Source organism: Rousettus aegyptiacus, unplaced genomic scaffold, assembly GCF_014176215.1.
Source record: "Rousettus aegyptiacus isolate mRouAeg1 unplaced genomic scaffold, mRouAeg1.p scaffold_m13_p_17, whole genome shotgun sequence".
NCBI lineage: Eukaryota > Metazoa > Chordata > Mammalia > Chiroptera > Pteropodidae > Rousettus > Rousettus aegyptiacus.
Window position 1 is genome coordinate 24,844,349 of NW_023416292.1, and position 10,427 is coordinate 24,854,775.

At 63.8% G+C, this 10,427-nt stretch overlaps 2 protein-coding genes across 3 annotated transcripts; both read right to left on the reverse strand.

Moving 5' to 3' along the window:
* Positions 1–522: 522 nt before the first annotated feature.
* On the reverse strand, positions 523–7,081 carry RAB25 (RAB25, member RAS oncogene family). 2 transcript variants are annotated; one of them, XM_016166310.2, is made up of 5 exons: positions 5,984–7,081; positions 3,005–3,179; positions 1,768–1,961; positions 1,196–1,276; positions 523–814 (listed from the first exon to the last, which is right to left on the reverse strand). In XM_016166310.2, the coding sequence occupies exons 1-5, from the start codon at positions 6,024–6,026 to the stop codon at positions 687–689; spliced, it is 621 nt and encodes a 206-aa protein (XP_016021796.1). In that variant the 5' UTR covers positions 6,027–7,081; the 3' UTR covers positions 523–686. The 2 variants fall into 2 exon arrangements, with proteins under 2 accessions (XP_016021796.1, XP_016021795.1); XM_016166309.2 differs by having other exon boundaries at positions 2,984–3,179.
* Positions 7,082–7,184: 103 nt separating this feature from the next.
* LAMTOR2 (late endosomal/lysosomal adaptor, MAPK and MTOR activator 2) lies at positions 7,185–10,071 on the reverse strand. Its single transcript, XM_016166311.2, has 4 exons — positions 9,906–10,071; positions 9,436–9,598; positions 7,593–7,682; positions 7,185–7,376 (listed from the first exon to the last, which is right to left on the reverse strand). The coding sequence occupies exons 1-4, from the start codon at positions 9,971–9,973 to the stop codon at positions 7,320–7,322; spliced, it is 378 nt and encodes a 125-aa protein (XP_016021797.1). The 5' UTR covers positions 9,974–10,071; the 3' UTR covers positions 7,185–7,319.
* Positions 10,072–10,427: the final 356 nt, after the last annotated feature.

Genomic DNA, 10,427 nt, shown 5'->3' on the forward strand with positions numbered 1-10,427 from the left:
GGCCTTCCGCTCCAGTCAACCTGGCCCCGCACACCACACCCTCTCTTCTTTGGGGTCGGGCGGAAAACCGGATGGAAGACCTGCAGCTGCCACCTCCTAAGCTGAGCCCTGTCTTTCCTCAGCACGCACCCCACAAACGGGGCTGGCCCCCACTCCCCTTCGCCCTGCCGTCTCCCTGCTGCCTCCTCCCCTCACCCCTGGCGTTGGCGTGACCTCAGTTCTTGGCACCGGGGCCCTGGGCAGCAGATGGTGCCCGCGATGGGTTCCTTTGTCTCACCCTCCCGATAGCCCCTCTGCCATGCCGTCCTCCTCCCCCACCTGCACCGGGGGCTGGCAGAGGGAAGGGCGCGCACCTCCCACCCCCTTGGCACCGGCTCCAGACCGCAGGACTCCAGAGGCAGCTGGCCCTGGGGGGGGCGGTGGGGGCGGTGGGGGAGGGGGAGGGGGAGGGGGCCGGGGACTCGGAGGAGGGCCGGGAGTTGAAGGGGAGGCACACATAGGAGGCAGCCGGACAGCCAGGCGTTGATACAAAACAGCTTTATTCAGGGCCCTGGTCTGTGGGGGGTGGCGGACGACACGTGGGCGGGGCCTGGAGACCTAGAGCTCCGTTGGGGGCGCATGCGACATGGGGAGCCGCAGGGCAGGGGCCGGCCGGGGTTGGGGGGCACGGCTGGCACGAGCTAAGGTCAGAGGCTGATGCAGCAGGCCTTCTTCTCCCCAGGGCCAGGCTCCTGCCCCGCCTGGGCGCTGCCCACGGTGATGACGCTGGTCCGCGCGCTGCCCTGCCTCTGCTTGGACACCTTGGCAAACACCTCTGCGTGGGCGGGGGGCAGCGGTCAGGTCAGGGGAGGTCTGGAGCCCACGCTCCCACGCATGCACCACGTGTCCCTTTCTGAGAGCTGGGGGTGGGGGGGGGGGTCACGCTTCCAAGAGCTTTTGCCAGAAGGAAGTGGAGTTGAGTCCCTTCTACTCACCTGAGCGTAGTGGGACTGAGTCTTGGTCACCTGGTTCCTAAGCTCCAGGCTGGGGGGGGGGGGTGCTGTGGGGAGGCCTGAGGGGGAGGCTGGGGGCCCCTAGGAGGGCTGAGGAGCCAGAGGGCAGAGAGGGCTGGGTGTCCGCCTTCCTCCCACCACCCATGGAAGCCTCTGGAAGCTTTGGGGATGGGACGGGGTGCCGGGCGGAGCTAGGCTCTAACCTTTGAGGACAGTCTCGAAGGCCAGCTCCACGTTGGTGGAGTCCAGGGCCGAGGTCTCCAGGAACAGCAGCCCGTTGTTTTCTGACAGGAAAGGAAACCCACGTTAGCTGTGGGGTCAGAGACAATCATAATAATATTTGCTTCACGTTGACTGAGTGCTAACCCCTGGCCCGTGTTGCCCCCTCGGTTCTCAGAACGACCTGTGCGGCAGGCCTGAATACGTAGAAATGCAGTAAGAATGAAAAACAACTTGATGGGCGTCCTGTGCCTGGTAACTGGCCGGGCCTCGCGGGGCGGGGCCGTGGGGCTCGGGCGCCTGCGCGCAAACGCTGCTCTTGGTGCCTCCAAACCGCGGAGGACCCCGGGGGCAGGTGTGACGACGGTGCGGCGCAGGTGGCGAGGAGAGCCCCCCACGCTGAGGGTCTCTGAGCGCTGCAGTGCGGGGCTGTCTTAACTCAAGTGTAAATAGTTGCCCATAACGACACTCTCAGGGCAAGTGGCGGGGCATCATGAGGGACACCGGGGCGCGGGGGCGGGGGCGGGCGGAGGGCTCAGGCCGCCGCGGGGCTCACCGGCGAACATGCGGGCCTCGTCAGTGGGCACCTCCCGGGCCTGGCTGAGGTCGCTCTTGTTGCCCACGAGCATGACCACGATGGTGGCCTCAGCGTGGTCATACAGCTCCTTCAGCCAGCGCTCCACCACGGAGTAGGTCTGGTGCTTGGTCAGGTCGAACACCAGGAGGGCCCCCACTGCGCCGCGGTAGTACCTGTGTGGGCAGAGGCAAGGTCAGGGCCCTCAAGCCAGAGAGCCAGGGCACGTCCCAGCGATCAGGCCCAGGGACATGGACCCAGGGAGCCAGACCCAGACAGGGCCGGCGCCGGGCTCCGAGAACCTTCTGGAGCCCTGGTCTAGGAGCCTCATGGCCCCCCGCCCTGCTCGGAAACTGCAGGCTCCCTCCTCCCCTGCTGTCCCTCTGCCTCCTCAGCCCCCACCATTTGCCAGCGCGCACCTGGGCTCTGGGCCCTGGGCCTCCCGGATGTCCCCGAGTCCCAGATCTCCCCAGGTCCATGGCCCTCAGCGGCCTCTTCTCTCTGGAGGACATCTTTCCCTGACATGACCCCCTGCCGCATCCTGCAAGCATCCAGCCCCTCCCGGGGTTCTATGCAGCTTCTTAACCACTCCCGTCGTACCGAGAGGTCAGCTGTGGCTCGTAAGAGGGCCGGTGACCAGCCCAAGAGTGACGAGTGTGTGTGAGCAAAGCCCTGCCTCCTGCCTCCCGCCCCGGCCACGGGCTCACAGACCGCCCTTCCCACACGCGGCCTCCCACCGACCGGGAGCCGCTCTGCCCGTGGTGTCAGGAGGCCTAACTTCCTGTGTGTCCTCTGAGTCCTTGTCCGAGGGGCCAGCCCTCCACCTTAGTGCAAAGCACTGGGCAGGAGCGAGGGGGCTCCCCGGCCCGGGCCTGCCCCATCCCAGCCCCCACGAAGCCTCCAGCCTCTTGTATTTAAACAGGGGTGGACGACTGCACCTCACTCCCATGGGACCTGGAGGAGCTCCTAAAACACTCACTGCAAAGTGCCTGTATCGTCCTCGGCACAGGGCAAAGGCTGTGCTGCAGTGACTCTTGGTCCAAGCCCAGGACCTGTGGCTGGCAGTCTGTGCCTTCTCAGGGGCTGGGGCGCCCAGCATGCTGCGGCTGGGGGCCCCGCCAAGCTCCGCCTCGCCCCCAGAGCGGCCCCTGACTTCCCCAGCACCCCACGCCCCAGCCAGCCCCCGGCCCGGGCTCACGCCGAGGTGATGGCTCGGTACCGCTCCAGGCCGGCCGTGTCCCAGATCTGGGCCTTGACGGCGGCGGTGCCCAGCATGACGGTGCGGGTGGAGAACTCGACGCCGATGGTGGTGCGGCTGTCGTGGCTGAACTCGTTGCGCGTGAACCGGGACAGCAGGTTGGTCTTCCCCACGCCCGACTCGCCAATCAGCACCACTGGAGGGGTGGAGAGGCCGGGCTGAGCTGGGCGGAGCCGCCAGCCCCCACCCCCGCAGCCGGGGGTCTGCGCGCCCGCAGGGGCGGGGGTCAGGAGGCTAAGGCCACCGGAGCTCCGGTCAGAGACTGGGGTCTGCAGCCCCACGTGATGGGCCATCGGACCGAGGGGCCGAGAGCTCTGGCCCTGTCTGCTGAGACAAGGCTGGAGTTCTCCGGGCTGGACGCTGGCGACGGTGCTGGTGGATCTGAGCGGCCAGGGCAGCGGGGGCGTGGCCGTGGGCAGGGTGTCGGTCTGGGGGAGGGTGCCGCTCCCTGGAGCAGGGCGGTGAGCACATGCATGTTTGCATGCGTGCACGTGGGAGGCTGGTGTGCGTCTGCACGGGAGCCGCGGGGATGTGAACAGAAGTGTGGGCGGGGAGAAGTTTGGCAGATGGCTCGCCTTGGTGGGGAGGAATGGCGGGCAGTGTGTGAAGTTAGGACCCGCTTGTCCCCAAGGAGACGCAGTCTTCCCCAGCTGAGACCAAGGGCTGGGCCTTAGACCACCTGTGTGTCCTTCGGCAAGTGATTTACACTCTGACCTTTTTCTTACAAAAAAAATGGGAACACCAATAGAACCTGTCTCGTGGGTCGCTGCAAAGAGGAGAGACACAGGGCCCAGGATTCGCCGAGTGTGCGGCACTGTGGCCGTCATGGCCTGCTGGTGGGCCAGTGCCCTTCCCTTTGACTTTGCAGGAACAGTGGGCCACCAGGAGGGCCGCAGAGAGCCTTGGAACCAGAGGGCAGGTCCAGCGCCAGCCTGACCCGCTGCGGGAGGGCTGGGCTGCTGTACCTGTGACCCACAGACTCGACCGGCCCTGAGCTGGGTGCCCAGGATTACAGGAGGCCACCCAGGGCTTCTGGAAAGGCAGGCGGGTGCCCGCGACTGGGAGCCCCGTGTTCTGGGCTCTGATCCCTTCTCAGCCTCTGCTGGCTTTGTGGCCTCGAGCAAGTGGCTCATCTTCTCTGGGTCTCGGTTTCCTTGTCTGTGTAAGGGAGGGAGCCGTGTGGGTGTGTTCCTGCCTCTCCCCTACCGAAACACATCCCCACTCATCCCTCCCCGCGGGTGGGTGCCTGACCCCATCCGTGGGCCCCACAGGTGCTCAGGGCTTTGCCATCAGACAGACTTGGGTTTGCGCTGCCTTCGTGAGCTTTTGGAAGCTGCTCCCTCTCCATCGTCCTCGGCCATGACGTGGAGACGCTGGCCGTGCTGACTCGGTCTCCTGAAGGTTTTACACACATCGACTCCTTTAACCCTCACGGCAGAGCCGCAAGCGAGTACCATCACCATCATCGTCGTCGTCATCGTCATCATCATCATCATCATCATCATCATCGTTGTCGCCTTTTCACAGACGAGGACAAGAGGCCCCGGGGGGCTGAATGACCGGAGCGAGGCAGCGCAGATAGCCGAGCGTCGTACGCCCGAGTGCTGCCCAGGCATGCCAGGTGGGGTCCGCCCGGGCCGCTGGGAGCGCGGTCAGCAGCCTCCGGCTGTCCGCTGCTTCAGCATCTGCCTCTGGGGCGGAGAGCAGCCTCACCTGAGCTCGCAGCTGCCCTGGGCGGCCTGCATCTAGCACCCCAGCAAGGGGACGGGGGGCACAGGGCTCCCGCCCCCGGCCGAGGCTCTGCCACCCTGCCTTGCATCTCGACTCCCTCTCTGCCCGGCCCTGTTTCCGCCCCCTGCTGTCACTGGTGCTGGTCCGTAGAAACCTCTCGCACCCCGAATGCCTTCTCTGGAGACCCCGGCCTGTAATCGGCAGTAAGTGGCGGGGCTGAAGCTGAACTCGGCCTGGCTCCTGACCACGTGCTTTCAAAACGGAAGGTGGCCTTGGTGGTGATTGACGAGCGGGTGGCGGGCACATCGCGGGGGCTCAGTGAGCCACGGTTACTCACAGCACTGCCGCCCCCCACTGTGGCCAACCCTGCCCCAGCTCCCTTCCTGGGAAAGCCGCGGGGAGCGCAGGTTCCCCAATGCCTGAGAGGTCACCTGGGAGGCCCAGGTGAGGGCGGGGCAGAGTCTGGGAGAGGCAGCGGGGCGGGGTGGCTGCAGAGGGAATCAGCTTTGCCGGTCCACCCTGTCTGGTCCACCCTGTCCGGAAGGAGGTGTGCAGGCGGGGGTGGCGTGGGCGGCTGGGCACCATGGTGGGCCACGCAGGGGCTGGATTGAGAGCAGGAGAGGTGCGGGCGCACGTCCACGCTGAAGACAGTGCCTGGGCCGAGGGGTCCGCCCGCCAAGGGACGGACAGACAGACGCGGCCTGGCCCTGGCAGGCGCGGCGCGGCCCTGGCAGTCCTCGGGTTCTAGCCGACTCTCCCGGGGGGTTCCGCCTTCCCTGCGTCTTTGCCCGGCCCCAGCACAGGACGACCTCTCCTTTCTCTCCGTTTCCACGCATACACTGCCCGGAAAAATGACCTCTTTCCTCTTGCGTCTGCTCGCTCCCCCTCCTCTCTGAAGTCCGACCTCCGTCTCCAGTGCTGCAGTGCGGCTGTCCCCGGGGATGTGGCCCCCCGCAGGGGACGGGCCGAGGACCCTGACCCGGCACTGCTAGGGAGCTAGCGGCACCCGCGTGTGCCAGCGTAGGGCACTCGGCCACCCCGGCTCCTGTCCAGAAACCAGACCCTCCCGTGCCCGCAGCTAGCCTTCCCACCCCAATGACGAGCCCTGGGGCGGTCTCGGTAAGACTGAAAGAAACCCAGGAGGGGCCTCTGGGCAGCCGGTGCCTCCCGGGGTCTCTCCCAGGTTCCCCTTGGGTGAACCCCACTCACCCTTGAAGACAAAGTTATAATCCTCCTCGGCTCTGTTCCCCATCTCGGCTCTGCATGGAGGGTGCAAGTGTCTTCGAGGACAGAGGTGCCGGGCCTATGTGCTGGCTCGCTGCCCTCAACCCGCAGCTCTCAAGAGACCCAGACCCACCCGTCCTCTCATCGGGGGCGGAGAGGCTCCCGCAGCCCGGGGGTGGAGGTGGGCAGGGCCGGCGCGGCCTGGGCGCTGGGCTCGGGCAGGTGGCACTGCTGTGGGGAGCCAGACGGAAGCGGAGAACAGGAAGGGCAGGCGCGGGACCTGGGGCCCAGGTGGGTGGAGAGACCGTGACGTCAGACAGGTTAGGCAGGTTGGGTGTCTCGCAGGTGAGCAGGCTTGGCGGCGACAGGACCCGGCCAGCGACAGGGCCTTCGGAGAGCCGGTGAGGGCTGAGTGTGTGGCTGGCTCCCGGGACCCGTACGTCCTTTGGGGAGCAGGAGCCTGCTCGGCCTCCGGCTTTTCCTTTCGAGCCTCTGCTGGGGGGCAACCGGGGCACCAGAGGGGGGCGGATGGCATGCAGTCCCCCTGCCACCATGCAGAGCTGTGGAGGCAGCTGCCCCTCGGGTCCAGCGACCCCTGCCTGTCCCTGGTCGCTGACAGGCCCGGGCCTGGGCGTGGCAGCTTCGCACCCTGGGTGGAGCCGCAGCTTGCCACCTACCTGCGCCCCTGGGATAGGACCCCGCCCAGACCTGCTCTAGGGACATGGTAAGGGAGACCTGGGGCGGAAGTAGCCACATGCGGTGAGGGGCTGAGTGTGCAGGGGCCGGACTGGGGATGAAGGCCCCTGAGAGGTCACCGCCAGGCCCTGAGGCCGCACAGCAAAGCCATCCTGTCTGCACCTGGAGGTCCGTGTAAGCGTACGTGTGCCCGGAAGAGGAGGGGTGGCCCCTCCCCACCCATCGGGACCGAGGACACCGAAGCTCGGGGCCTCGGGTTTTTTGTTCACCGTGACCCGCGCTGGTCACGTGCCAGGTTTTGCCACCCAGCTGGGAAAGGTTCTGCTGAGAGGCGGGGGCCAGGGGAGGCCACACCACTGGACAGGCTGAGGGAGCCGAGGCACCGAGGCCTGACCCGCGCGACCCACCCGCTGCTGCAGGCCGTGGAGGGCCCGGGCCGGCCCTGCTCCTCCTGCCCCCACTCCTCCCAGCCAAGACAGCAACCCAGACGCAACAGGACCGAAATTTATTCTTGGAAAAAAACAAAGTCCCACCCTCCCCCCACAGTCTTAGAAGGGCTCCCCAGGGGGCCCTGCCCCTCCGAAGGGCATCTCTCCGGCCCGGCCCCAGCGTCCGGCGATGCCTGTCAAGATGCTGCCACTTGGGTGAGGGGCTCCTCCAGGTACTGCACCAAGGCCTGGGCCTGCAAGAGGGGGAGGGGAAACCAGTCCCACACCTGGCCTGCCGTGAGGGGTCCCAAATCCAGTCGACATCCAAGGCTGAGCACCCAGCTCCCCCGCCCCAGACACGGACGGACGGGGCACCACGGGGACCGAGGAAGGCGGTGGGGATGGGCGTGGACACAGGGCTGGAGCATGAGGGCCGGGCCGGGGCGGAGGAGGGCAGGGCACGTGCACACCTTGGCCTTGAGCATCCCGAAGCCGACGGTCTCCTTGGCATACATGCACAGCAGCAGGTTGGCCACCCGAGTGATGGCCACACGGCCCTCCTGGTGGGGTGACATCACGGGGTGTGGTGTTCTGCTGGGCACCCTGGGCCCCCTCTTTTCCCAGGGGCTCCTCTTGAGACACACAGTACCTTCTTTCTACACCCTGGGCATGGCAGGAGCTTTGGCTGGGGGGTCCTGCCTCAGCACAGCCACCTGCTAACTGAGTGACCCGGGAAAACTCCATCTCCCAGAGACTCGGTTTCTCCCTCTGTGACCTCCAGTCACCCCGGCTGGCAAGGGTGCTAGCACATGGGAAGGACTTCCGTGCCTGGCAAGGGCCATCCGAATGGGCAACACTGCAGGGGACTGGAGAGCAGTGAGCCCACTTCTACTTCTCCGCTTCCCACGCTGTTTTCCGAACTGCAAGTCTGACCCCAGGGTTAGGAGATCAATTAAGAAAGTCAATCAGCGTTAAAAGAAAAGGGAAAGGAAAAACGGAGGGCCTTGCACGCAGGGAGGTGCTGTTTCACGGAGCTTGCTTTAGTGGGGGCACCGTGCACTGAGCTCTGACTTCGATGCGATCTCATGGCTAGGTCGTGGTCGCACACAGGAAGGCTCCTGCCCTATGGCACCAGCTCTAGGCGAGGCACCCAGCAGGACTCAGCGGCTGAACTGAAATGCATGGCTGGGTGCGCAGGGGCTGAGGAAGAGGGAGCAGCTGAGTTACAGTGGGAACACTTCTCTAGGGGGCCTGTTCACTTTGGTTCAACACCCATGGCATGCCAGGAACCAGGTCTGCACCCCCTGCCTCTCTGGCCTCACCCATGAGCTCCCCCATCCTCATGCCACTCCAACCAATCCTCGATGCGGCGCCATCCTGCCGCGGGGCCTTTGCACTTGCTGTTCTGGCCCTCAAGACTGTTTGCCCCCTGCCGGCCACATGACTTGCCGACTTCCTTCAAATCTATGATGAAATGTGACCTTTTCCACACAGGCCCTACCCTATCTCACTTCCTTGTTTAATTTTTCTCCATAGCATTTTCATTATCTGATGAACTATTCTTCAACTTACATATCTATTTTACTCATTCTATAAAACATATTTACTATTTACAAGACATTCACATTTTATTTACTTGAAGACATAGGTAATTCGGCTGTAAGCTTCATTAGGGCTGCAGTTTTTATCTGTCCTGTTTGCCACTCTCCCCTCAGTCCTGAGGACACTCCAGGGACCTAAATACCTGTTGACTAGACAGATGCAAAAGTGACTGTGACAGTGTCTGTTTCTGACACATTTGCAGCCTAACGGCCATTTCCCCTTTCTGACTTCTTCTCCCTTCTCAGGAGACTGAAGGCATCAGACAAGGGTCTGGAGACTCTGTCGTGATTCTGTGAGTCAGTGAATCTGGGATGACAGCACTCTGTGTGCATGTCACTCTACAGTTTATACCTACACGTTCATTTGATCTTCACAACAACCCTTCGAGGGGTGTGTGTGTGTGTGGGGGGGGGGATTATCGTTTCCACCTCTGAGCTGAGGTAAGGAAGCTCAGAGAGGTTCAGTAACGTACCCCAGCTTCCACAGGTGTTAAGCCGCTGGCTGTGACCAGAACCCCAGGCAGACGCCCCGGTCCGGGCGCCTGCCTCACCATCACCTGATACATAGGGGTCTGCCTATTATAAATGCTGCTGAGGGCCAATTCTTAGCAATCTTCCAGAAATCCTGCCCCTCCAACCATCAAGGACTAGGTCCTGGTGCCCCCTGGGGATCGCCTGGAGGGGACAGAGGAAGTAGCTCCCCTCTCCATACCATGCAGTCCATGAGGATGAATTTGAGATTGTCTTCATTAAAAGCCTGGTTCCCATTCCGGTCGTACGCGGCCCAGATGTTGCTGGCGATGGCCGCGGTGACCCGGGCGTCTGTATCCCCGTAACCGGAGTAGGCCAGCAGAGACCCCTCGTTATTCAGCAGCCTGCCGAGGCACCGGGAGAGGCACCGGGAGGGAGAGAGACTTGCTCAGGATGGGGAGTAAGAGGCCTGGGTTCCCATCCCAGCTCCCATCACTGGCGCTTCTAGATAGCAAGGGTCCGGGCTGAGTGTGTCCTGGAACGTGCCCTCCGCATCCAACACGTCTGGTCCCTTTTCTAGAAGGGCCTTCCAAGGCGGTTGCCCACTGTGCCGCCTCCTCCCTTCCCGGAGACCTTCCCCACCCCTCCCTGGGATGGCGCCGCGCGGCCCTGCTCCGGTGCTCCCCGCGCGGGTCCTCGGTCCGCACTCACAGGGTGCTCTGGACGCCTCCAGTGTTGGCCTGGCTTAGCACCTGGGTCAAAGCCTTGGGACGCAGCATGCCTGCGGCTCCTGACCCTGGGCTTTTGAACCCAGACCTCGGGGTTGCCTCCTGCGAGCCTCCGCCAGCTCCCGGTAGTGCAGCTGCCCCCGGAGCACCCTGGGAGTTGTAGTTTTCCCGGGCCAGCTTTGCGATTCTGCCTCAACCCCGCCCCACCGCAGGAAGCACTGGGAATTGTAGTTCCTTGAACCCTCGCAAGGCATTCTGGGAACTATAGTTAGCCTTTCCGCTGGGACCACGCGGTTATGGGGGAAAAAAGCGGGAGTAAAAAGACAGTGGCGGTAGTGGAAGGACATTTAACCCCCTCGGGGAGAGAAAAGTCATCATGTCCGTTTGACCATCTACGATTCAGTAATTAAAAAAAAAACAAAACCCTGTATTTGTTAGGCGCACTTTTGGTTACTTTTCAAAGCAATGTTATACATTATTTATACACAATGCTGTGAGATTAAGC

Excerpts from the sequence above, each read along its gene's own strand:
- RAB25 (XM_016166309.2), bottom strand. The coding sequence starts at position 6,026 with ATGGGGAACAGAGCCGAGGAGGATTATAACTTTGTCTTCAAGG. Across the intron at positions 1,962-2,983 it reads TACCGAGCCATCACCTCGGC|GTACTACCGCGGCGCAGTGG; the intron begins GTGAGCCCGGGC and ends CTGCCCACACAG. Across the intron at positions 1,277-1,767 it reads CGAGGCCCGCATGTTCGCCG|AAAACAACGGGCTGCTGTTC; the intron begins GTGAGCCCCGCG and ends CTTTCCTGTCAG.
- LAMTOR2 (XM_016166311.2), bottom strand. The coding sequence starts at position 9,973 with ATGCTGCGTCCCAAGGCTTTGACCCAGGTGCTAAGCCAGGCCAACACT. Across the intron at positions 9,599-9,905 it reads GGAGGCGTCCAGAGCACCCT|GCTGCTGAATAACGAGGGGT; the intron begins GTGAGTGCGGAC and ends GTGCCTCGGCAG. Across the intron at positions 7,683-9,435 it reads TCATCCTCATGGACTGCATG|GAGGGCCGTGTGGCCATCAC; the intron begins GTATGGAGAGGG and ends TCACCCCACCAG.